General features: G+C 43.6%; 2 protein-coding genes across 2 annotated transcripts; one reads left to right on the forward strand and one right to left on the reverse strand.

The window, feature by feature from the left end:
• Window positions 1-1,608: 1,608 nt before the first annotated feature.
• Window positions 1,609-27,295, reverse strand: Anp32b (acidic nuclear phosphoprotein 32 family member B). The gene is made up of 7 exons (XM_047524899.1): window positions 26,886-27,295; window positions 16,336-16,485; window positions 12,217-12,339; window positions 7,260-7,449; window positions 4,137-4,261; window positions 3,069-3,138; window positions 1,609-1,801 (listed from the first exon to the last, which is right to left on the reverse strand). Exons 1-7 carry the CDS (start codon window positions 26,937-26,939, stop codon window positions 1,734-1,736), a joined length of 780 nt encoding a protein of 259 aa, XP_047380855.1. The 5' UTR covers window positions 26,940-27,295; the 3' UTR covers window positions 1,609-1,733.
• LOC124964503 (deoxyuridine 5'-triphosphate nucleotidohydrolase, mitochondrial-like) lies at window positions 13,311-13,909 on the forward strand. The gene has a single exon (XM_047524900.1). It carries the CDS (start codon window positions 13,335-13,337, stop codon window positions 13,836-13,838), a length of 504 nt encoding a protein of 167 aa, XP_047380856.1. The 5' UTR covers window positions 13,311-13,334; the 3' UTR covers window positions 13,839-13,909.
• Window positions 27,296-27,532: the final 237 nt, after the last annotated feature.

The following is a 27,532-nucleotide window of genomic DNA, read 5'->3' on the forward strand; positions in this document are numbered from 1 at the left end:
GACAACAAATGCAAAACTTGGAGGCACCTGGGCTACAGAAAAAAAAAAAAAAAAAAAAATTTTATAACACACTGAAGGTTTGCCAAGTGGCAGGTGAGGCCTCAAGGTTGAGAAGAGTCATATAGGTTAAACCAGAAAACAAGTTCAATTTCTTTTGCAAAAATTAAACATTTTTAAAACACATGGGAGAGACGTGAATTTTATAAGTACAAAATTTGGGGGCTCCATGAAGACTATGTCACCTTTCTTAATTATAAATTCAAATGAGATTTTAATCTTTCACACTGTCTTTACACACATTCCAGTAAACACAGCTATGGTTTACTTACTTTAACTCTCAAATTTTCCACTATAGAACACTATTAGTGACACTCAGTCATATATCTAGTTTCACTAAATGGTTGAACCACCACAGGATATAGACAACAAACTACCTCCCCTCCCCCGAATCCCCTTGATTGGCAAGAGAGAATTTCCACCTTCTGGCATAGCCTTGCTGACCTTGGGCAGCCACGTCCATTCCTGGGAGAGGCTTTCGGCATGCTGTTCCTCCTCAGCACGCCTGTCTTGGAAACAAACCATGCTCTGTTCACCTGTCAGTCAAACCATCTGTGTCACAGCCTTGGTGTGAAGCCACTTTGTCCTCCAGACCTTCTTGTCAGTGAGGGTCACAGAACCTCAGTGCTGCAAGAGACTTTAGAAGTCATTTCGTCCCACCCCTTCAATTTTAGACTGGGAAGGAACGCAGAGGCCAACACAAGGTCACACAGAAACGAGTGGGAGAGACGTAACTAGAATCCAGATCTCTCAGGACTCTGGTGAAGGCTTTTTTCTTTACATCATCCTTTTTTAATTCATGTATTACTCAACATTATGTCAGGGGCCCCAGAGCATTCAATTCCAAACATTTCTCCCCCCTAGGGCTGGGAACTGAATTCTGGGCCTTGCATGTACTAGGTAAGTGCTCTATCACTGAGTTATACACCCAGCCCCTGACCGGTTTTTTATTTTTATTTTTAAAGGCTATCTCTTGTACTCCTGCAGTCAACAAGAACGAGGACTAGATGCTCAAAGACCCTATATATACTTGTGCACTTTCCCATAACCACTCACTGAACAATGTCAAAAATTATCCTGTTCTTTAGTGTTTTAACATGAGCTTACAATTATAGCCAGATTTAAAAATGTAAGCATACAACTAGGCTTTACCAAAGAGTAATGTGTTTATTTCACTTAAAGTCTTAAAAATACTTTTCTTTTCCCCAGGCAGTTGTCACACACAAAATGACCTAACTTTGGGGGAGGGGGGAGTCATTAAAAAGAAGAGCATAAAAAAAAAAAAAAAACAGACCCAAAATGTTAAGATTTTATTTACAAAGCTTTTTTGTTGTACAGAAAGTAAAAATGCTGTTACAATCTTGGTGTAACTGGTAGCCACGGACAGTTGACTCACCAATCACAGCTATCCACGCTACAGCAAGAGTCTTACACAAAAAACCTAACAACGCATACAATTTTGTTGGGGCAAAGTCCCCAAGCTTGGTGGTGGATTACCAAGAGGGACTAAAAGGAAGAAGGTGGAATGTCACAGGAACTATTCTTTGGCTCTTTGGGTGGGTGGGTGTCCTGGGGTTTGTATCACAGCTACCTTTTTTTTTTTTTAAACAGCTATCAAATCCATGAGCAGTCCAACCAATACTGAACAGTTCTGTTTTTGCAGTTTATCTGGGGTCTTAATCATCTTCTCCTTCATCATCTGTTTCTCTCTTCCTTTTTTCACCTTTCCCGCTTTCTTCTTCCTCTGTACAATAACAAAAATTGACTTTGAGACCGATCATTGGAAAGGCATTTCCCTAGGATGCTGCTAATGGAGGCAATTTTTTGTTGGACTAAAAAAATGTAAACTTGACCGCATTCACACATTATTGATTAAAAGGCATTAATTAAAAGGAAATTTAGCGACTATAGAACCAACATGGGCAAAATGCACAGCAGCACCTCAACCACACAGCAAAGCTAACCTAGTTTTTTCAACCTTAAATTGTTTTCTTCCGAGTATTTATTTTTTTATTTCCCAGTTTTGGAGAATGAACCGAGGGGTGCTCGTCCACTGAGCTGTATCTCTAGTCCTTTTAAGTTTTATTTTGAGACAAGCTCTCACCAGATTGCCCAGGCTGCCCTCAAGCTTGGAATTCTCTTGCCTCCATCTCCCAAGTCACTGGAATTACAGGAGTGCGCTCAACTGTTTCACACAACTCTAGTCCCAGTTACTCAGGAGTCTGAGATACAGGATCCCTTCAGCCCAAGAGTTGGGGCCCGCCTAAGAAAGCGGCGAAATTGAGCCTCAAAAGTAAATAAAAGTAAATCTTAGAATATCAGAGACAGAGGCATATAGAGTCCTGGTTTATCAACTAATAAAAATTCATGGCTAATTTAATGAAATTAATTAAATCTATTTAAATCATGTCCCTAAAAGCTCCTTGAAGGCAGTGAGCAGGTCCTACCCACCGTCATACTTAGTGTTCAGTTTAGTCCAATGCTTGGCATAGAGAGGGTGCTGAGCAAGTCTGAACAAATGGAAAGTACAGCAACAACCTGGCTGAGACCTCAGCCACTTTTCCTTCCTCCCCTCTTCTTTCTCCCAGCAGTACTGGGGACTGAAGCCAAGGGTGCTCTGTCACTGAGTTAGATCCCCACTCTTCAAAAAATTTGAACTTTTAACCAGTTGCTGAGGCTGGCCTTGAACTTGTGATTTTCTGCCTCAGCCTCCCAGTCTGGAATTACAGGTGTGCACCACTGTGTCTGGCTGAGAGCCTGTACTTTAGATCAGTATTAAATAAGTAACTGCCAACTCACTTGTCTTGGTTGTGGTGGGAAAAGGAGGAACAATGACAAAACTGAAAAGGTGCCAATTACACATCCTGAAAAATTATGATCCAATTTAAATAAGCCTTTTTAATGGAAGAACTCCCCACACAGAAAAATCTTATGCTTAGCAGTAAACCAAATAATGGTGTCTGAAAACGTTTAAAAGGATGTTTTCATCTAATTTTTAGTTGAGGACCCACCTTCATCCTCATCCTCATCCTCATCCTCTTCATCTTCATCTACCTCTCCATCATGCCCAAATTCTTCTTCCTAAAGTATGGTAAACAGTGTGACATTATTAGATTGACAAACTGATGAGACAGCGATAAACTCAGTACATCCCAGAGGAAACCATCCCAGATGAAAATGTTATTTTCATCTACTTTGCTGTACTGAGAGCTGTTGATTTTCCTTAATAAGCTTAATTTAATTTAAAACACTTTTCTTAAAAACAACTAGTAGTCAGAAATAAGCAGTTTCTTTGCCAGAAAGGTTTTCATTAGTACATAACTTAAAACAGAAAATTCAAGAAATGATTTTAAAATCTTGATTTCAAAGCAGGTTTCGGGCCAGGGATGAGAGCAGGGCTCACATGCCAGGCAAGTGCTCTACCACCGAGCTGCCTCCGTCCCAGACACACCAACACTCCCACTCCTACACGACGCTCGCTCCAAGGTCTGAAGTCATCATAGAATGCTCTCCTTTCACAAGAGCATGCCTACTGGGACAACTCATGTTCTCTGCCTATTTTCAAACTTCCTTGAAGGTCACAGCTGAGCCACTCTTTTGTCCTGTCCTTCTACCAGGTTCTCGGGGACACTGTATTACCGGGCACCCCACATAGTAGACCGCCTGCTCTTTCAGGACAGGACCACACTCTTGCTTCACTCAACACCCTGACTCTTAACACAGCAGGCACACACCACGTTGATTCAATCAAACCGAATATGGCGTTTAGACTTGGGAAACACACTTCCAGCAATACAACAAAGGAACCCACATACTATCAATTCTCAGATTCATTTTTCTACTCTACTGAATACTCGACCCTTTTCAGTCAAAGGGCCAAAGCTTACCCTGCAGGGTCAAACACCATGCCTAACTAGAAATCAGTAGGCATTTCACTTAGTATTTAAAGAGGGACAAGAGCTGAATTCATCACATTATTCGTTTATTCAGGAGGCCTTTTCCTGGTCTTTCTTCTTCACCCACACGTTTGCCTTCACTACAGACAGAAAGCAGGGCAGGAAATAGGTGCATGGACTGACCTCCCCGCTGACTTCATCTTCATCATCTTCTCCTTCTACATCTTCATCTTCGTCTTCGTCTTCTTCTTCATCAAACTCTTCCTCCTCACCGTCCTCGTCCTCCTCGTCTTCCTCATCTTCTCCTTCTGAAAACAGTCCAAAACAGAGTTAATCAGATACCCTTGCTGCTCCACGGGTGCACCTGTAAAGACACATGGGCACCACAGGGTGGCCCACAGGATGCCAGTGCAGCCCAGCATTTGTTCATTGTACCAATGTCCAAAAAGGCTTGCAGCCACCATCTGTCCACCAGGAGGTACAGTTTAGTCTTCTGGTCCAAGTTGAAAGGCTCAAAGTCCTGGTGAACTGATGTATACAATTCTTATGGAAACGATAGGTCTAGGATTTGCTATAGAACACAGGAGGGGGACACAGGTAGAGGCATGCGTTTGTAAGACAACGGCAGATACAACCAATCACTGCTAAAGTTGAGCATTAGGAACACAGGGATGGAATCTAGGAGTGTTCTGCCACTAAGCTACATCCTAACCCTTTTTGAGATAGGGCCTTGCTAAATTGCCCAGGTTGGCCTCAAACTTGTTATCTTCCTGCCTCAGCCTCCCAAGTAGCTGGGATAGGTGTGTATCACCATGCCCAGCTAATATCTACAATTTCCTACTATAAAAACAATTTTTGTATTTTAAAGCAATCTCCTTCTCTTGGGTAATGATACCTCAAAGCCAGCCTCTCCAATCAGGAACAACTTGCTGTCCTGTCTCCTGTTTACAGGGTAACCTGGTCACCTGTACCTCTGCCCCCTCCGTGCTGACCTCTAGGAGAGCAGCAGCTCCTTCCTGCCTCCTGCACGCTCTGCCCTTTCTTCCCTGCTTGCCTGACTCTGACCAACCTCCATGTCTCAGTTCCATCACTTCCTCCGGCAGGCTAGTCAGACTCTGAACACCAGGCTATGGGCTCTCCCTGGAGCTTCTCCATCACAGCTCACTTGTAACTATTATTTGTCAATGATCAATTTTAAAATTCTCCTCAGCAGGCAGGAAGATCCAAGGGGATGGCAATCATGCCTTTTGGCTTTGGAATCACTATTTCCACAATGTCTGGCACACAGAAGGTACTCAAATATTTGCTGCTTGGTGAGGGCTGCAGCTCGGTGGGAGAGCATGTCCTTATTAGCAGCACGCTCGAGGCCCTGAATTCAGTCCTCAGTGCCCTTACCACCGTCTCTGAAACTTGCAGCCTCAGTGATCTTTGCTTTCAGGAATTAACCTCCACTCTCTCTGAGTTTCCTTTACAAGCACCTGCATGTGTGACGGGCCCACCAGTTTAAGGTAAACTCAGATAACAAGAAACATCAATGTTTTAGAAGTAACTGAAAACCCTGAAGTGAAAGGACATAAACATTTGAAACTAGGCAAAATGTCCTACTCTACCCATTTACCACCTTGTATGCCAATAACTTTTGCCTGTCTCAATCTATTATAAAACAAAACTATAAAAAATGCTTTCAGATCCTATACCATACTGGCACCCACTGATGTTTTTCCTCCTCCTCCTCCTCCTCCTCCATTTTAGCTTTACCTCTGAGCCACATCCCCAGCCCTTATTTATTTATTTTTTAAATTTTGAAACAGGGTCTTGCTAAGTTGCTGAGGCTGGCTTTGAACTTGTGCTCCTTCTGCCTCAGTTTCCTGAGCCACTGGGATTATAGGTGTGAACCACTGTGCCCAGCTACTTTGTGATTTTTAAAGAAGACATGTATTTTTTTTTTTTAATGCTTCAAAATGTAACAGTAGTGTGAACTCCAGCAACACCAGAATTCTGAGACCAAATTTTCTTCATGCTGACTGATGTGAAAACAAATCCCTCTACCTCTTCTTTTACTCTTGAGGGTAACTCTGAGTGAACAAGACTGAGTACGAGGAAAACAAGCTCATCAGGAGGGATATTTTGGGTAGAAAATATGTAAAAAGATTCTTAAAGATACTTAGAATGTAAAAAAAACTATGATGCCAAAAATATTTAAAGTATGCTTTAATTCTACATTATGACCACAGATTATTTTCCTTATTAATGAAAAGTGGGATTTCCCATAGGGTACGTTAAAATCATTATCTTCTTAAACTCCAATCAGTATATCAAAGGGAAGAAAGCTATTTTATTTTTATTTGGCTGTAACATACAGGCATGGAATACCCACCAAGCGCCAGCTTCTGTAGGAAAGGAGAAAAGACAGTCTCTGTTCCAAAAGATGCTGGTGCACAACAAACAGGAAGACAATACTACCTACTGGCAAGCCTGTGAGGTCAGCAGGGGGAGGTCTCAGGCACAGAGGAAGCTCACCTAGCTTGTAGGTCAAGGAATATTTCCAGCAGGTGCTAACGAAGCTGAGCTTGTAAGGACACACAGACAGTAACCAAGGTGACAGCCAGGAGGAAGGCATGGAGACAGGAGACTGATTCTTGAGGTACACTACAAGTGTATCAGGGAGTTTTGTGGTGCAGTCAACAATCTCTAGGCTCCAAATTTAAAAAGACCATTTGCTAACAAACCATTTTTATTTTGAGTCATTTTAAGGCTTCAAATGTCCTAAAAGATTTTTAAGTTAAAAAGAGGTCCAAGGAGCTGGGGTTGTAGCTGTGTCAGAGTGCTTGCCTAGCATGTGTGAGGCACTAGGATCAATCCTCAGCAGCACCACACTAAGATAAATAAATAAAAGTATTCTGTCCATCTACAACAAAAAATTAAAAAGGAGGTCCGAGCTGGGTGTTGTGGTGCACGCCTATTATCCCAGCAGCTCAGGAGGCTGAGGCAGGAAGATCTCAAATTCAAAGCCAGCCTCAGCAAAAGCAAGGTGCTGAGCAACTCAGTGAGACCCTGCCTTTAAATAAAATACAAAATAGAGCTGGGGATGTGGCTCAGTGGTCGAGTGTTCCTGAGTTCAACTCCCTGCGCACCCTCCATGCAAAAACAAAACAAAACAAAAAAAGAGATCCAAGCTCCAAATGTCATGGCATGCCCACGTGCATAGATATAAATAATTTTCCTCAACAGTTGCAACATTCAGTAGCTTTCATCTGGACCTTTCAAAGGCAGAAGTCAGGGTCACCAGATGCAGAACCCACTTACCTTCATCCTCCTCCTCTTCATCCACACCATCCACCTCCGCATCTGAGTCGGGGGCTTCCCCATCTTCTCGATCGTAGCCGTCCAGGTAGGTCAGCTGGGGCAGGAGCCTGAACACACTCTCTCGGTAGTCATTCAGATTAGTGACCTCACAGTTAAATAGATCCAGGCTTTTCAGACAATCCAACTTTTTCTGAAGGATAGGATCAAAAAACACAACTCCTAAACTTTACCTGAAGAGGCAAAATTCTAGGTTTTCAATCAGCTGCTACCCACTCAGTCTTCTACACAAGAAAAAAATTATCAAGCCCCGTGCCACCTTTATATTAGCATACTAGGTTCAATCCCTCCTTTCCTACAACTATTTTCTCAGAACTGTCTTTTTCTGGCAGCATTTAGTCTAAAGAAATATAAATTTGAATGAAGTTTTAAAAACAGATCTCTTCATAGCATGAAACAATCAGACTTTGATAAACTTAGTTCAAACCTTAGCACAGGAAAACATTCAGAGATTTGTATGACAAAGTCCTCAATCTCAAAGTGCTTAAATTCTACTTGGGGATAGAGATGTGACATATGAGGTTTAGCAAAGCAGAATTGTCAGGGAAGACAGGGGTTAATACAGGGTGGGAGGAAAAGGAAGGGAACTCAAGAGTTCAAATTTCAGAAATACAGAGAAACATATACCTTTCTTCTTTAAAAGTTCTGGGGGAAAGACTGACACAATAATCAGACTTTTCTAATGTAAATTCTCGATTTTGCCATACCTTGAAATTTTGCTGCAGTACTTTACATTTTTTGGAACCATCCATTTCATCTATCTAAAACAGCAAAGATCTAAAAATTTGGCCCAAGGAAAATTTTTCTGAGTGGCCAAAGTGAGTATGAAAAATATCCCATGCATCTTACTTAGTCTTCATTTGTTATATTATAACACTGCACAAGTGTTTCAATCCCAGATCTGTTAAATTTCAATTAAGGGTGAATTAAGAGATTGAAGGCTATTATAGGCAAGCCAGGAGACAGTAATAGAAAGTGACAGCAAACCCTCCTAAGTGAGAGAAGAGGGAGCAGCACATAAAAAGCAAATGCAAAAATGTATCATGGTACCCATTCTGGTGCTTCCATAACAGGTCAATAAGCCTGCAGTGCATTTAACTGTATAGTTTCATAAACATCAACTTCTAATGTTCCGAGTCAAGAGAAAAGGCTTGGTATTCTCTAAGAAACTTACACCAAAAAAGCCTCAAACAAACATTAAGAGGATATCTGCATGAAATAAACTAAAAAAGTTGGTACTTAAAAGACACTGATGCTTTACTTGGAAACATTCACAAGGACCTGGGAAGAAATGCAGACAAAACAAAACCTTGTCTTCAGGATTTGAGGAATCCTTGTGATTATTTCTGGGGAGATACAAAATGATTTGAAAATCCGTTCTGGAGCAGGGTTAGCAAACCACAGATCACCAGCCAATTCTGGCTCACCACCTGTTTTTGTAAAATAAAGTTTCCTTGGAATGCAGCCACATTTGTTCATGTATTATGCATGGCTCCTTCTGTGCTACAATGGCAGAGGTGAGCAGTGTGACAGGGACTGTGCAGTCCACAAAGCCTCCTATATTGATTGTCCGGCCCCTTAGAGGACAGAGCTGCTGACCCGAACACCAAGGACTTTGATGTCCCTGATCAGGAAGACACTCCCATGTGGGCGTAGTCTTGGAGAGGCCTTAAGAACTAAAAGCCAGGGAGGACACAGAGCAGGGTAACAGCCACGGGCAAGCAGTGTACCCCTCAAATACAAAGGTACAACGATTTCAGAGTTTGTGGATCAAATAATGTGCTTATATAAGCTAGCCCTGCTATCTTAAGAAAGCTATCCCTGGCTTTTCTAGTCCTCAGGAGAGCTGCTTTTGTATTGAGTAGCTTGCAGATTAGGTTTCACGCTGGGCGGGCCCTGACCTCCAGAAGCCAGGTACGACTTCTTGCCAGAGGAAAAACTGCTACAAAGCCACCCCAGACAAATAACCAGCATACACCAGCTTTCTCTTCTTCCAGTCTGACTCTACATCAACTAAGAGACAACCATAAATAAATTTAGGCAGCTTTCCCAAAGAGGTTTATTATAAAAATTCTTTAAATGAGCCATTTACATCTCAAAATTATTTCCTAGGAATGGGTGCATAAAAACACATACATCCTCTTGATATTTATCTAATGCTTTACAATGTTCAAACTCTTTTAGCTTTGTTGACTATTTCATACAAAGGGCCACCAAGGCTCTTGTTTCTGAGATTTTTGACTATTCCTGGCAAAGCACCTGTCATCAAATAATCTGGACATGCCAAAAAGTATGCTAGAAAAATGCAACAAAAGCAAGTAAACAATAAATCCCAAATAACTATAGAACTCTAGCTAGAATTGTTTAAAGGTAGCAAAATTGTGCTTTAAGGCCCAACGCGGACAAAATACACAAATTATCAGGATCCCAATGTAATGTGTAAATACTGCTAAAAAAAAAAAAAAAAAAAAAAAAAAAAAAAAAAAAATCACAACTCTACCATACTACAAATTTGACCTAAGCTAACAGGCTAGCCATAATAAACAGTAAACATTTTATTAACAATAATTTTGCTTGCCTTCTTAGAATTTAGAAGGGCTTTGGGGGATGGTTTGGATGGCCCAGGTCTCTTAAAAAAGGTGTCCAAGGACGTTTGAATTGATGCCTTCTTTGTCTCTCGATTAATGTCCCTGTAGCAAGCAGAGGCATTCACAATCATTGCAATGACTGTTAAGAACTGGGCTCAACGTAGTGTTCACAATGTATGTGGTTAATGAGGATGAGGATGGTGTTTTCCCCACTGAAGAACACCTGCAGAAGCCAAATGAACCCAACATCTCCCCCCTTCATTTGTTCCACAGATTGGCTTTATTACAAGTTAGAACCTCAGGAGACCAGCCTAGCACCCCCAAGAATCTGAATACCAAGTATAGTAGGAACCAAGTATTTGGTTTTTTTCAAATAGTCCTGGTATAGAACACCGTGGTTCTGCCATAGAGCATGCGACTCTGGACAAGAGATTCAGCCTCATCCAAGACTTAGCTCTCTCAATGTAAAACAAGAGCCAGGCTATTTCTGTCTACTCAGCAGAATGCTTTTTGACAATTACTGATACATGCATCCCAGTACAGTACATGGTATGGGCATAGCAGATCTTTCTCATCCTTCACTGTCCTGGGGGACTGAGACTATCATAGCCACTTTCACAAAGCTCTCATACATTCCAGACCAGATCAGAACACTCAAGCAAATAACTCCCACACAATATTTGCTTCCGCTCTGTATCTGTGTGCTGGAACACTGACACAGGCTCCTGATAATCGGAGAGGACTCAGGTTGCCATGAGAATGAGGCAGCAGCCAGTCATCTAGCATGAAGAGGTACTGCCTGGTACTCTGCTGAAAAAGAACAGGGAGGGGCTGTTCCTACACTCACAGTGAGCCAGAATTGAGAAGTCCATCATTCATTAATAACAAAAAGTTCAGGGTAGCCCATTTCACTGGGGAGCACTTAATTTAGTGCTCCTGTCAGAATCCCCAACCCATCTGGGTATGGAATAAACTTAAAGGTAGAAAGAGCAACAGGTGCCAAGGGCAATGGCATGTCCAGTGAACCTAGATTTGAATCGTGCCCCTGCCATTTACACCTAGGAATTATTTAATCTCTCTAAGTTCAGTTTTTTCTTCTCTAAAGGACATTCCTGCTTCTCTGGGTTACACAAAGATTCAATGGACAAATGTTAATGTCCTTGGACACAGGGAAATTCAATAAACATCTGTTTAACAATGGGAGTTGCTTTGGAGGGGAAAAAAAAACAACTAGTAAAAACAAGGGAATAAGTGTCTGGACATATCTAACAAAAAAGGGCAAAATTTGCAGAATAAGGGTAAGAAATAGGCTGTCAACATTTATGAGAAATATAAGCTCTAAAATACATCCTATGTAATGAAATGTAAAAATTAAGGGATTCAGTAAAAGGTAATTAAATCTGTATTGCAGCAGTCTTAATTATTGATTGGGAGGGGAAAGACCCTATAACTGTGGCACTAAAACATCTCCATTAAAAGAAGCCACAATTTAATGGTCTTGTCCTGAAATATCAATAAAGCATTCTTTACAAATTATGTTAAATTCACATATTTAAAAATATTCTATCAGAAAAAAAAAGACAATGTCTTATTCTCTTGGCTTCATTCTTCTGGATCCTGAAAGAGCTCTGACCTGCTGGCAGAGCACAGCTGTGGGGCTGCCCCTCACAACCTCCAACACAGACTGAGTTTGCAACTAGACAGTTTTCCAAACAAAAAAATGAAATAAACCCATTATCCCTCCAGCCTCTATGGAAGGCAGGGATTACTGTCTTCCCTGCTTCATCAATGAGGAAACTGGGACCAGAGAGAAGTCATCTGCCCAAGGTCACACAGCAATTCAAAAACCCATGTGGCACTTAAACTCAGCTTTCCATAACTTAATCCCCATCTATAAGACTAAGGAAGACCTCAGGGTTTCCACGCAAAACTTTAGGCAACAGAGATCCAGTATAGCACAAAATCAAGACGTAGAAGATCTAAAACTTGTCCTTAATTGTTTAAATCTATAATTAGACTGCCACTCAGTGTTAATTATTTTCTATTATAATAAGCATAGAATAACTTAGCCAGTCTGGGGGAAAATATTAAGAAACATGTTTGAGGCTTCTAAGTATGATTTTGTAAAAGGACAAAAATAAAACCCACATAGGATACTGTTAATTAGCTCTGATTTTTAAAACTGGGATCCTACAGAAAGTAAAATGCCATCACTTTCTTGATTAGTTATTCTTCCCAATCATTTCCCCCACTATAAATATGAAAATGAAAATGACTAGTAATTCCCAGTTTCCAAATTCTCAATTACTTACCAAAGGTTCCAAGGTGCTGATGTCTTTCAGTTTATTTCCACTTAAATTTAGATGTGTGAGATTTGGAAGTTTTTCTGCTAACATATCCAGACCTCCAAAGATTCTATTGTCACTGAGCTCAAGCTGTAAAAGAAAATGCAAACAGCACACACAAGTATACATCAAAGCCAGGTGTGATGACGCGTGCCTGTAATCCCAGTGACTTGGGAGTCTGAGGCATGAAGACTGCAAATTCAAAACCAGTCTCAGCTGGGAATGTGGCTCAGTGGTTAAGTGCCACTGGTTTCAATCCCTGGTACAAAACAAAAACAAAAAAACAGAACAACAACAAAAAGCCCCACATCATTAAGGTATTTATTTTTATTATTTTTTTTGGGGGGGGGGTTGGTAGCGGGGACAGCCGAGTAGGCAGCATGGTGCTGCGGTTGAACCCAGGACTTTTAAATGTTAGGTAAGCACTAAGCGACATCTTCAGTCCTTTTTGTTTTCGAGACAGGGTCTCATTAAGTTGCTGAGACTGGCCTCAAACTTGTGATTCACCTGCCTCAGCCTCCTGAGTAACTGGGATTACAGGTGCATGACACCACACTCCATTCGTCAAGAACAAATGACCCTTATTTCTATTAAGGCATATTTATTCATCTTATTTAAGTCCAAGTAAGTCCAGATCCCAGCAACATTTGGTGTTGGACTAGGTAAGAAATGCTGTTTTCTTCATAAGCTACTAATAACAAACAGTGTGCTTAAGAACTGACCTCTACCATCAGTGAATACATGCTCTAGCCTAAAAAGCAGGTGGAAACAAACTAGAATTCTTTAAGCTGTAATACTCTACACCTGTCAGAAAGAGCAATGGTCTGTGCATTCTGAGCAGTTTATTTTGTGTGCCAAGGAAAGTTTGCAATGCCTATTTGAAACAACGTGGTTCTGGACAATACTAACCACATTATGGAAGACACTGGGACAGGCCCCAGAAATGAGCCCATAAAGACGCTCAAGAGGTCTTGCACTCTGGATGCTGCAAGGAACTCTGCACGTGGTATTGGCCACAGCCTGCGGCGCAGCACGGTGATGCGATTCCGTCTCCCTGTGGGCCCTGATATCTGAAGCGGGGAATAATGGCAGCGGGCGGCGCCACCCCAGAAGTAACCGCCGTCTCCCCCAGCAAGCGGGCCCGGCCTGCAGAGGAGGGCGGCTTGCGGCTCCGCTTTGTACGGCTCTCGGAGCACGCCACGGCCCCGACCCGAGGGTCCAAGCGGGCCGCGGGCTATGACCTGTACAGTGCCTATGATTATATAGTACCACCTATGGAGAAAGCCCTTGTGAAAACAGACATTCAGATAGCTCTTCCTTCTGGGTGCTATGGAAGAATAGCTCCACGTTCTGGCTTGGCTGCAAAACACTTCATAGATGTAGGAGCTGGTGTCATAGATGAAGATTACAGAGGAAATGTTGGTGTTGTGCTATTTAATTTTGGCAAAGAAAAGTTTGAAGTAAAAAAGGGTGATCGAATAGCACAGCTCATTTGTGAATGGATTTTTTATCCAGATATAGAAGAAGTTCAAGTGTTGAATGACACTGAAAGGGGTTCAGGAGGTTTTGGTTCTACTGGACAGAATTAAAATTTAGGTCAAGTATAGAAAATGAAAATGTTACTTTTTTCTTAAAACTAAAGACTTTCCTGCTTAAAGTGTGTTAGTATTTTGCATGTTTGTAAAGTTAGGTTTAGCTTCTAAAAATTAACCATAAAAATGTAACTGGCCTAAAAAAATCACACAGCTATTACAATGGTGGCCCCATGATTCAGTCAGGCAGGCCAGCTTCCTAAGAATCCATGCCCTCCCCACTATGCTACTGTACTGGTGTACTACATATGAAAACTTCATGTAAAGAAGTCTTCGGCATGCAATGGAATACATACATTATGCAGTATAGAGAACTTTTAAAAATCAACTATGGTCTGGGATCTAAAAATAGTAGTCCAGCTGGGCGTAGTGATACATGCCTGATATTTCAGCTTTTTGGGAGTTTGAGCCAGGAGGATAGCAAGCTCAAGGTCAGCCTGGGCAAGTTAACAAGACCCTTTCTCAAAATAAAATCCAAAAAAAGATTGAAGATGTAGTTCAATGTAGAGCACTTGACTAACAGGCATGAGGCCCCGAGTTTGATACCCAATGTGTACGTCTCTCTCTCTCTCTCTCTTACATACACACATATGTCTGTAATAAATACAATTGTGAGGGCTGGGGAGATAGCTCAGTCCGTAGAGGGCTTGCCTTGCAAGCACAAGGCCCTGGGTTCGATCCCCAGCACCGCAAAAAAAAAAAAAAAAAAAAAAAAACCAATTGTGAGCTTTATTGACTTTAAGAAAGCAAAATAAAAACCAAATCACTTTTCTTGGTCTGTGTTTAGGACATGAGGTTAGAACATCACATTCATGTACTAGTCACATCTTTCCAACATGAACATCTTATGGAGTAGGACAACAAGGCCATCTACCACAGCATTTACTAGTGTATTAATTTTGAAATGAAATAAATGTGTAAATCTAGGAAATCTGTGACATAATTTACTTGAGTACTTGTTTCTTGTTATAACAGTCTGTTCTGTGGGGTGTCTACTAGCTATGAGAGAACACTCAAACTGTCTTTAAGTAAGAGATCTACTCATTTTCCACAAGTAACTAATATTTAAAAATTTCAGAAAGATTTGATAAAATCCCTGTATAAATAATTACTGATAGGTTGACTTTCTAATATACCTGAAAATACACAGACCAAAGTAATTCAGGAAAACTTACCAGGGTGCTAAGAAAACAGAATAGAATATAAAACACTAACGATCTGCTGCAACAAGGTTATGCTAAACAAAAGTTTAAGCAGGCTGAGTTTCTGGTGTCATTGATAACCCATGCAAATGCAACAGGATTATACTTGAATCTCTGCAGTAGATACTTAGAAGGAGAAATTCTTTTTCATCGGTCACCTAGAAATCACAAGACTGAACGTGTATGACCTAACATCTAACAAGCAAGGCAAATAAGATGGGGCTGGGGCGCACACTTCTAGTTTTTTAAATTCATGTATTTAACAACGAAAACAACCCAAATAGCTTATGTGTTCTTTACCTAAAAATGATTATAAAATTTCTTTCTTTCTTTCCTTTTTTTTTGTTCCAGGAATTGAGCCCAGGGATGCTTTACCACTGAGCCACATCCCTGGCACTTTTTAATCTTTGAGCAGGGTCTTGCCAAGTTACTCCAGGCCCCACTAAGTTGTTGAGGCTGGTTTTGAACTTGCCATCCTCCTGCCTCGGCCTCCTATAAAACTTCTTTCGTGTGTGCTTTTGTTTAAAATAAAAATTCAACAAAAGTTCTTTAAAAAAGTGAATACTGGAACAGTGGTGAATTCTGCAAAACTTTATATAACCATACATCTTTTCCTATTAATGGAACGGGTTCTAGGTTAGGAGGAATGGGTTCTAATTTTGGCTCCAACACTAATCACTTTTGTGGGAAGCAAATTGCTGTCCCTTTCTGGGCCTGTTGCTGTGCTTATAAGTTAAGGGGGAAGAACTGGAGGGGAGTAGACAAGCGGATTGGTAGAGTACAAACAATGAATGGGCCATCAACTAGGATAGGGAAATGATTTTTGCTAATCAACACACTTCAAACCTCCTAGTCATGAAGAATCATGTAATGGGCTGAATTACAATGGACTATAAACCTGCAAGTTTTGACTTACGCTCACCCTTAATCAACACAGAACACCAAGAATGGAGGCTCTGTGGTTCGTGAACTACAGTATACTAGAACAAAACCTAGTTAACATTATAAAAAACTCAACAATAAATCACTTAAAAAATAATTCTTTATAAGTACTATTAAACATCCAACATGAATGACTTCCAAATATCACTGCAATTCTGCAAGTTCAAATGGTATCCTAGATTCCAACTAAAGAAATTGAGCCTGGGAGATGAAGGAACCTGTAGGAGATCACCCATCGATCCCAGCCCCAAAGGCCACGTGCTTTCTGCTGCACTGCTTCCTTACAGGCAAAATCATACAGTTTCCCCTTCCTAGGTCAGTTCTCTTTTACTTAAAGAAAAAATACTTACCTTTTTCAATTTAGGTAGCTTGGGGAGATTTGAAACTGAAATCAAGCCTACGTTTATTAAACTGAGGAACTCTAAGTTCACAAATTCAGCAGTTAAGCCCTCGATTTTTCCATCATTTGATTTGCAATTGTCCAAGACAAGTTCTCGAACCTGTGAATGACAAAAGGGGGACAAGCTTTCAAGATCATATAAAAAAATAAAAAAAGAACAATCAGAAAACTCCAACCATAAATACCCTCAAAAACACCCATATATGCCTGTAATCCCAGGAACTTGGGAGGAGGAGGCAGGGAAGATTGCCAAGTTTGAGACCAGCTCCAGCAACTCAGGTAGACCCTAACCAACTTAGTGAACCATGTCTCAGTGGCTCAGTGTCAGTGGCTAAGTGTCCCTGGTTCAATTCCCAATACAGAAAAAAAAAAAAAATCTATTTAAGAGCAGTGTTTTATTTAGACCGAGATCACAGTTACAAATGAATGAAAAAACCCTTAGATCGTCATTAGCAATGTACTAATAAGCTCAAAGATGGAAAGTTATTCCATGGTCTCCATTTTTTACAAACAGAAATTCCAGTTCTCAAAGAAAGTATGTCTTTTCCCAAGTCTGATGCTCAAGGAGGGCTTTATCCAAGTCCAAGTGCAGAGGTAATGTCTCCCTTTTGGCCTGACCCGACCACAAGGGAAAGAGGAGAGCTTTACTGCTCCTATCAAGATCGCTAACGAGCTGCGGCTAAAGGTTTCTTCATTAGCACACTTCAAACTCTGGACTTATTACTCTTTACCAACACTATCTCGGTGCTGGAAGACATTAAGATAGAAAAATCCTGAATTCAAAGTAAAGAACCATCTGGGTTACAAGTGAGGAAGATCTATCTTTCTCAGGTAGAGAACTATGTTACATCAGTTTCCTTTTTCCAGGCCTTTTAAATTCTCCTTTTCTCATAATCCCTATAGCTTTTCTTGCTCTAGGGCTGACTCGGAAACTTGCAACTTTAACACCCTTTGGTCTACTTACAGTGATGCAAATTACAGTTTTAACTGCCCCACAAAGGCATTCTTGCGTGAATCTACCATGTTTAATAGCATTAAATGAGCATGCACATGGAAGAGAGATGCTGAGAATCTAAAGAGAAGAGGAGCAAGGAACAATGTCTTTATCTTCCCATACAAAATCTAAGGCTGCTACTCTAGTCTATTAATTGCTGTCAATTATGGAGTGCTTATTCTTTTGTTATGCTTTGTACAAGCACTCCATTCCACTCATTTACAAAGGAAAGAGATTCAGAGTCAGCAATTCCCACATTATCATAAATGCCTTGCCACCTCTTTCTACCATGACTACTTTCCTCTTCATAATTCTTGACTTCAGGATGCGCTCAGGCCTATTGTACCTTTTACTTCTTCCTTTCCTTCCTTCCACTTTTGATACCTTTGCATTCTTCTATCCTTTGACAAGGAATCAGCACATCTAAAAACTCAAGGTCAACTGTGACCAAAGCTGGGTTCTGGAGATAAATACCTGGGGTCAAATCCTGGTTCTGCCCCTTAGAAGCTGTGTGATTCTGGGCAAGTCGCTTAACCTCTCTGTAACTTAGTTTTCTTTAGATAATAATACCTATACCTCATGAAGCTGTCATAGCATAGCACAGAAATGTTCAGAAATAACTGCTGGGGAAAGGGACTGGGCAGAATGTCAGGGACCTCTGTTTACTTTATCCATCTGTACTATCTATGTATTGTGGGGGACAGCTAGGTGTGAAGACACATGTCCATAATCCCAGCTACTCGAGCATGAGACAGGAGGATCACCAAGTTGGAGGTTGCCCTGAGCAACTTTGTGAGACCCTGTCAGGAGTGTTACTCCAAAGCTAACACAGTAGTTTCAAACACCTGGAAGTTTATAACACAAATGTAGTTTGAATAAATTCATGTTGAAACCTAAAATACCCAAAGATATAGAATTAAGTGGTGGGGTCTTTGGGAAGTGATGAAAACAGAGAGCTCTGTCTCATTAATGGGATTTAGTGACCTTATTAAAGAGGCTGAATGGAGTGCACACCTGTCCCTGTTTCTTGCATAGCAAAAAAAAAGGCACTATCTTTTTTTTGGTACCAGGATTGAACCCACGGGTGCTTAGCCACTGAGCCACATCCCCAGCCCTTTCATTATGTGTTTTGAGACAGGGTCTCACTAAGCTGTGTAGGGCTAAGTTGCTAAGGCTGGCTTTGAACTCACAATCCTCCTGCCTCAGCCTCCTGAAGCCCTGCGATTATAGGCATGTGCCACAGTGCCCAGCTAAGAGGCACTATCTTTGAAGAAGAGAAAAGCCCTCCCTAGACACTGAATCCCATGTGCCTAGATCATAAATTTCCCAGACTCCAGAACTGTAAGCAATAAAATTTCTATCATTTACAAGATACCCAATCTAAGGCATTTTATTATAGTAGCTCAAAAGGACTAAAATATGGCACAAGAACTCACTAGGTAAAAAAGAGAAAAAAAAAAAAGATGAAAAAAATTAGGAAACAAAATACTCATCAAAATGGGACTCATTTTCTGAACACATGCTCAGATAAACAATGTATAAAATACATGTATAACATGATTAAAATGTATGAAACAGATCATTTTTATTCATATGCATACAAGAACTCTCAGTAATAATGCCCACAGTATAGGAAAAGTAAGACGTGAAAAGACTTTTCCATATAACTTAATTTCAACAATGAACTTTTAATTTATTCAAAAAGTACAATTTTTTAAAAAGTCACTCTGGGCTGGGGTGTAGAGCAACTGCTTTCTATGTGCAAGGTCCCAAGTTCCTCCATTCTCAGCACTGCCCCCACCAAAAGCTACCCATTAATGCCACCATTAATACATTCACATACATATTTACTTTAGTTTTTGTGCATTCAAAATCATATAACTTGGAGTACTTTAAAATAACTTTACAGCCAGGCATGGTGACCTATGCCTATAATCCCAGTAACTCAGGAGACTGATGTAGGAGGATCACAAGTTCAAGGCCAGTCTCAGCAACTTAAATCCTGTGCCAAAATTAAAAAATGGGCAGGTGATGTAGCTAGCTCTGTGGTGAAGTTCTTGTGTAGCCATGTGTGAGCCCTGGTTTTAATCCCCTAGTACCACAAAAATAAAACTGCAAATATTTTGCGGATGAAAGAAATCTGTGTATGAATATACCATAAATCATCTTCCAACCTTCCCTGCCATCTTTTTACATAAAATTCCTTCTCTATTTGGGATTTTTCCCTTCAGAATCCATCAGTAGGTAAAAGAACATAAGCATTTGGATATGTGTTCTTAAGAGTTCTTTATTTAAAAATGTCAACCCCTCTTTTAACACTTTTTTTTGAGGTGCTGGGGAGTGAACCCAGGGCATTGTGCACTGGAGGTAAGCACTACCAACTGAGCTACATCCCCAGCCCTAACACACTTATTGCAAATTTCTCTTCCATTAAAAAAATATATACATAGGCAATAAACATAAAAATTGTTCAGCTACAAGTTAAAAAAAAAAAACAAACGAAACAAACCCCTGCATTAGCTGGGCGCAGTGGCACATGCCTGAGCCAGGAGCAGGATCACGGAGTTCAAAGCCAGCCTCAGCAACTTACTAAGGCAATAAGCAACTGAGCAAGACCCTCTCTCTGAATAAGATACAAGAAAGGGCTGGGAATGCGGTTCAGAGGTTAAGTGACCTTGGATTCAATCCCTGGTACCAAAAATAAATAAATGCACATTAACAACGTGATGCTGCTGTATACTACGCTGCACTTCTCCTTGAAACAGAGAAGGCCAGAATGAGTGCAGATGTGCAAGTCAGTCTCAAAGTGGGAGAGTGAGAAATTCAGGCAATATACAAGTGAGATCTCTTTCTCCACCAGTAGAAAACAACAGAATTTACTGAGATGAGTAGGGCAGGAAGTTATGTGGTAAATGCCTTGACTCTCTCAGGGGGGCTAAGAATGTAAAGAACTGCACCTCCCCCGGAGCAGAGCTCAAGAGGCAGCAGTAAGCTGATGAGCCACTGGGGAATAAGCAGAGAAGAGCAGGAAGTGCTGCATAAAGCAGAGACCAGGGCAGGGCTTCGTTTAGGGCTGCGTTAAAGGTAACAGGCCTGGAAGCCCCACCAGCAGCCTGTGAGTCCGTCTGATGTTTTAGACAGAATGCTGGCAAAAACAGTCCTGCTCTCAGATTCTGTTCCAGCAACAGAGAAGCAGCATTTATGGTGGAGGGAGAAAAACACCCTTATGTTCAGTAAACTAATCTGACAAATGTACAGAAAATAAGGCACACTCATGAATGCACCACGCGATCAAACGCAACTACATACTGATGAAGAACGCAGAGGGGCGAGAACTGGGGGCTTATCTACCTGGCTTAGGAGAGGAAAGACAAGGGAGAGAAATCCTTAGTAAAGGCAAATGGGACTTTTAGGGGAACAAAAGGGAAATTAAAAAGTTTATGATAATGTCATCTACACAGAAGTATGAGCGGTCTGTGTCTTAGTCTGTCTCTATTTAGAGTCACAAACTACTCTAGAAAGGGGTTTTCACTGTAGCTTGCTCTTGGTCTCCCCAGGGAGAAGGCACCCCAAAGAGAAAATTTATGCTGTCATTTCTCAGAAGTGTTTGAAGTCAGATAAGCTCCAAGTAGGTTCCTTTCTTTTATCTGTTGAATCTCTAATGTCTTCAATTTAAAATAATCTTTATACCAAACTCTGAGGTTCAGAGTGGGTCCTCACAATAGTAGCTAAGCTTCCCCTCATTCTTTCTTGGGCAAGGGAAGGAAGAGGGTGCTGGAGACAGGGTGGGGCATAATCTAGATCCAGAATAAACCAGAGGTTCTAATCCAAGGAGAAAAGGGCCTCCTTTCTCCTTGTAGTGTCCCAAATTCTCTCAGGGCTATTACTTCAGGAGGAAGGGTTGGGCAGGCACTTATACATCTATGCATACAAGTCAGGGAGCTATTTGGTCCAAGACACTTAGCTGTTATTCTGCTCAAAGGACCATTTAATTTGGGGGCCAAATTCTTCTTATCTCTTCTTCTCCAATTAAACTTGCTTTTTCTTAAACACCAATTTACAGTAGACATTTAAAAACTAAACACAAACCATGTTACTTTAATTCTGCTTTCCACAGTTATTAGTAATAATTACTTTTTCACTGAAAAACCTCAACTATATTGTAGTCACAGACTTTCAAAAAATTGTTTTTGCAGCTGGCACAATGGTGCCCAACTGTCATTTCAGCAACTTGGGAGTCTGAGGCAGGAGGACCACAAGTTTGAGGCTAGCCTCAGCAACTCAGGGAGACCCTGTATCAAAATAAAAAATAAAAAGGGCTGGGGACTACCTCAGTGGTAGAGTGACCCAGGGTTCGATCCATGATACCACAAAAAATTAAAATGTCTTTGTAATTCTGGGGATTGAATTCAGAGCTTCCCACATGCTAGGCCAAGCGTTCTACCTACCATGAGCTGCATCTCTGTCTGCCCCCCACTTTTTTGCAGTGCTGGGGATTGAACCCAGGGCCTCGTGCTTGCAAGGCAAGTACTCTACCAACTGAGCTATCTCCCCAGTCCATCTCTGTTCCCTTTAAAAAAAAAATTATTAGACAGGGTCTCACTAAGTTGCCAGACAGTCTCCAACTTGGGATCCTCCTGCCTCAGACTCCCCAGAAGCAGCACTCACCCAACTGGCCTGGGCATTCCCTCTCATCCTGTGCAACCTGCCCTCATTTCCTACTTCCCCAGCTACGGTCTGAAAAAAGACCAGTCTCACTAAGTGGTTGGTGATCTTCTAAATTACATTATGCTTCTGTCACAGAAGAAGATATGGAGGAATTAAATACTATTGAGTTATCTTCTCCTCTAATTAGAAAATACACAATTATTACAGTTAAGTAAAAGAATACAAAATAAAGAAAAAGCAATTCCTACAGCCCTTACCAGTTTCCATCCTTTTGAGTTAACCAATATTCAAACTTTCTATCATATTATTTTAAAAGAATGTTTTCAAGTGGGGAGAGGTGGTGGTATAAAGCCTGTAATCCCCGGGCCTGGGCAGTGACTGGGCAGGATGATGGAAAGTTCAGGGTCAACCTCAGCAACTTAGGGAGACCCGGACTCAAAAAACTTAAAAAGGGTGGAGGCTGTAGCTCTGTGGTAGAGAGCCCCTGGGTACAATAACCAGTGCCCCCACCCCCCAAAAAGTTTTCATAATGACAATACAGCATATTCACATTGGTGTTTCAGTGGCAGGACCGTTGGCTTCAGGGAAAGAAACACCCATATCCTCCTGGTGGGTATATAAAGGGAGGGATTCTGAAAAGCAATTTGGCAGAAAAATTTGGCAAGCAACCTAAAGGGATAGTTAAATTTTGATCTTTTGAGACATTAATAAAGAGGTTGTGAAACATTAAAAAGTGATAAAGATATTCACTGCAGTACTTTTTTTGAGGTAACAAGAAAGTATATACATTGATAATATGATCTAAATTTGGAAAAAAAATTAAACATTCTGTAGACTACACCAAAACGAATACAGATGGTAGAATGGGCATGTGCAATTTGTTTTCTTCTTTTTGCTTATCTATATCTACTATCTTTTGGTTTATTTGTATCTAATTTTTCTTCAACAAAGATGTATTAGTTACACAAGGAAAAAAGTTCAATTAGTTGTTATACAACCAATTAGAATACCTGATTGAGCTCAAAACTGCATGGTAGTACACAACGAAAGATGTTGTGGGCCAAAAAAGGAAGATGCAGGTTAAGGAAAAATCTAAACCCCCAACTCAACTAAGACTACCCACTAGAAGCCTATGGCAAGTCACAGTTCAGCATATAGCACACCATTAATTTCATAGGGCAGAGATTTTTAAATCTCAGGAAGGAACTACTTGGTTTTCTAAGTGAAAAAATTAAACAGCAAATGTAAAGTCTAGCTGACGCCAGAGATGCAGGGTTAATAGGTGCTCATAACAAATGAGTGACTTGTTCACATAATGGAACACAGCTAAATGTGGTTTACATCTTGCTATTCCATGTCAATATCTTCTCACCTTATAGACAATACTATCAATTTTTGTGGTATATACATATACATGCTCTAGCACTATGACTTATTCCTTATTTGTTCTTTTAAAAATACACATGACAGCAGAGTATATTTCGACATATCACACACACAGAGTATAATCTCCCATTCTTGTGGTTCTACAAGATGTAAAGTTACATTGGTCATGTATTCATATATAAACATAGTAAAGTTATGTCCAAACAATTTGTTCTTAATGAACTGTTTTATAGAAAACATTTCCTAGGGAATGGGCCCTGGATTTAGGCCCTCAGCACCAAAAAATATTTCCTCTTCTTGCCTATTTTTTTTTTAACACGGTTAAGAGTTCCTTATGAAGATTATTTTAAAATATCATCTTGGGCCATTTTTTCCCACCATGAGAACATACAGACATAAGAGCTGTTTGGACTTAGAAAAAAAATTAATTCCCTTGGAGAAATGAGCATACCCATGTTTATAAGAAATAGGGACATAGTAATATGTGACCTGAACTTACTATCTTGTGCACTCTTGGCAAAAAACAAAATCACAGGAAAAGTTAACTTGTGTGTTATCTGGGTCTCCTTCAAGTCCTAAAATTAAAATGAAAATGACATATACACAAAGTCCACCTGGTCTTAACATGACATTTTTGTAATCAAGTAATCAAGTCCCCACTCACTCCCCTCAAACAGTTAGATCTCACTTGACTGAAATCATTACAGGCAACCATGAAAACACTTCCATATTTCAGAGCACCCTGACCATACTGTAATAGTACCCTCCATGCTGGAGTAGGATCTTCATGTTTCTCCAAATGACCAGCCAGAATCTGCAAGGGCCCAGAAGTCAAGCCTAACTTCCTAATAGCTGACAATACCAACTGTGTTCTAGCACATCATACATGAGGTGCCATGTGACTATTTGATTTTAAAGGGGTCATTTTGGAACTTTTCATTTGCCTAAAGGATAATGCCTATAATCCCATCCACTCAGGAGGCTGAAGCAAAAGGATTCCAAGTTTCAGGCCAGTTCCAGCAAATTAGCAAGACCCCCATCCCAAAACAAAAAAGGGCTGGGGATACAGGTCAGTGGTAGAGAGTCACTGGATTCAATTCCCAGTATCAACCGCCCCCTAAATTCTTCAAAAATCTACAGATTTTCTCTTGAGAAGTCTTCAGCTCTCCCAATTGCCACTGGTTTCAGTATTCCTGTAAGAGTGCCTAGGAAACTCCTTTCTACCCTCAAATTTTGCCTGCCTCCCAAGGCACTCATTCCAAGGTCCCTCTGAGAACCCACCAAAGTACAACGGGCATTAGTGTGTCCCCCAGAGTCTAAGGCTTCCAGAGGGCAGGGTGATTTCCAGTCTAGTTCACAATGGTTTCCCAGGACCTAGCACACTGTGGGTAGTCACATATTTAATAAACTAGTGGGCTCTGGAAGTCAGTATCGTCCTATGCAGTATTCACTAGCCACTTGTTGCTTTGGCGCTCTCCAAAGGTGTGTAGTATAACCCATAAACTGACTTTTAAAATCTCTATTAAACAGTCACAGGATGCTGGCCTGTTTCTGGCAAGAGCTAAGGCTTAATTGGAGGGAAAAAAAAAAAAAATCAGCACCTACACATACACACACGTTCGCTTTTAAACAATATATTAATTCACATATACAAAAACACCACATAGTGGGAGCAGGCCACCTCTAGTCCCCAAAGGGAACACAAGCACTGTAAAGGTCTCTAGCTTTAAGAACACCTCAAAGAATTTAAATTCTAGATCTTAAAGCGATCTGCAGTCCCACGCATGTATTTTCCTTCCGGGAACTTTGGCTAAATTTCCTTAGTCCACATTGGATTAACGTGCATGGAAGGGTCTGGGATGAAGCCTCAGGGAGGGCACACACCTCTCCTCGTTGTGCCAGAGGACGTTCGACCATTCACCCCACCAGCACGTGGCAGGCACAAAATGTCTGCTGCTGGACGGAAGGACCGCGTGCCGGTGGAACCCGACTCCCGCGACCTCCCAGCCGCGGGGCGAGGCTGCAGCGCCTCGAGCACGCCGGCAGGCCGCCCCACCAGTCGGCCACTTGTTAACCACAGCCACCTGCGTGCGCCAGACGCGGCCCGCCAGCCCCGGGCGGGCGGAGGCTCTCGGGCTCCCCTCGGCTGGAGAACGCCACTCACCGCCGAGGGGTCGGCCGCGCCAGCTCGGCGGAGAGGATCCAGGAGCCCGAGCCGCCGTGGCAATAGCTCCGCGGCCGAATGGCGCGCGACCGGCCGCACAGGCCGCACCGAGCACGTGCGGGGTGAAGGCCGCTGATCCCCGGGCCGGTGGAGGCGGCGGCCGCCGTTGCCCTTTTAAGAAGGGGGAGGGGGTCGGCAGCGCGCCCGCGAGGGGATGAGTCGGCGGCCGCCGAGCGCGCGGCTCCCGCCAGTGGAAGCCGAGCCGCAGCGGGGCGGGGGGCGGCCCGAGGGCTCGGCCCGGGGGCCCGCGGCGCGGGCGGGCAGGCAGGGCCGGCTCACCGGCGGAGGAAGACGGCGCCCGCCAACATGGCGCTGTGGCGCGCCCGAGCTGGCGCGAGGAGCCGCCGCCCGCCCACACCGAGGGGCCAGCCTCCCCGGGCAGGGGCCGCGGGCTGCGACCCCGCGCCGCGGGGGGGAGGGCGGAGCCGCCGCCACGACGGTGCTCAGCGCCGCCCGAGGAGACCGGCCTGGGGGAGGCCGCGGGCGTATCGAGAGCGAGGCAAATGGCGAAGAAAGTTTTATTTTTAGGCTTGAAAAATGGCGGGAACCGCGTCCTTTTTTCAAACTTGGCCCCGGGAGGGGCGGCGGTTGCGCCACCTCCGCCGCCCGGACTCGCCCCTCCCCCGCTCCGAGCGCCAGGCCGCGCCCGCCCAGGCCCCTGGCGCCCGAGGGGGCTCCGCGCCTTCAAAGGAACCGAGTCCCCTTCGCGCCTGCGGCCCTGCCTCTACCCGGCCGGAACGGCCCGCGAGGCCCGGCCCCAGGACCAGCCCGCGCCGCTCCCCACCAGCCGGGTCGCGCAGGAGCCCGGCCTGGCGGGCAGCGGGCCCAGCCGGTGCTGGCGGCAAGGCTCTTCGGCAGGCCGGGCCTCCACCCGGCCCCGCATCCCAGGAGGCTGCAAACATGGCTCCCAGCGTTACACAACCCCCGCTCCCTCCCTCGCCGCCGGCCACACGCACACGCTCCCTCCGGGAGAGAACCTGGGCGGCGAGCAAGCAGCTCCAAGTTTGCTTTTCCCCACCCGCTGCCTTCCCCGGCGGGCGCCAAAGAGTTAATGCCCGCGCGCTCGCTCCCCCCTCCGCGCCCGCCCGCCTTCCCCGTCCGAGCCCGCGAGCTGCGCCCTTCCCCGCGCCGCGCCGCGGCCAGCGAACCCGCGGCCCGCGCCCCGCAGGTGGCCACCATTACGTGCAAGTCATTGGGGGGCACGGGCGCCCGAAGGGGCTCTGCTTACAGCTGCTGGGGTCCTGTTCCTCAGCTCCAGGTGGATCCTCCTCTTCATGTCCATGTTTCCCTCGTCCCCCCTCTTCAAACTTAACTTTCCGCGGCGGGGCGGAGGGGGGAGAGGCGTCCCGGCCTGCGCGGCGAGGGCCGTCGGAGGGGGTCTGCTCGCGGCAGCGGCCAGCAGCGCAGTCCCGTGCGGCGTGCGAGCGGGCGGGCGAGCGGAGCCCCCGGAGCCAAGTTACTCGCGGGAGCGGAGAGAAACCATGGAGGGAAAAGGGGGCTGGAGCGCAGCGTTGGCCTCACTACCGCCGCCCCCGGCCGCGGCCCCGCACTGCGCTTAAACCGGCGACGCGGCGCGGCTGCTGCTCGGCTCCACTCGGCCCCGCGCGGCGCCGCTCGGCTCGGCGGCCGCGGCTGCACCAAGCACTGGCGGGGAGGCGCGCGGCGGGAGGGCGGGGCGGGGCGGAGGCCGGGAAAGGCGCAGCCGGGGAGCGCGGCGGCTGCCTCCCTCCTCGCCCTCTCCCAGCGGCCGCACGTGGGCGGGCTGATGTAAGACCTTCCCCGGGGCTTCCCCGCCCGCGGCCCCTCCGCGCCCTGCCCGGGTGATGTGTCGGGCCTGTGCAGGGACGTGTGCGGGAGAGGGTAGGGGAGACCACC

This window comes from Sciurus carolinensis, chromosome 14 (genome assembly GCF_902686445.1).
Source record: "Sciurus carolinensis chromosome 14, mSciCar1.2, whole genome shotgun sequence".
In the NCBI taxonomy this organism is placed as follows: domain Eukaryota; kingdom Metazoa; phylum Chordata; class Mammalia; order Rodentia; family Sciuridae; genus Sciurus; species Sciurus carolinensis.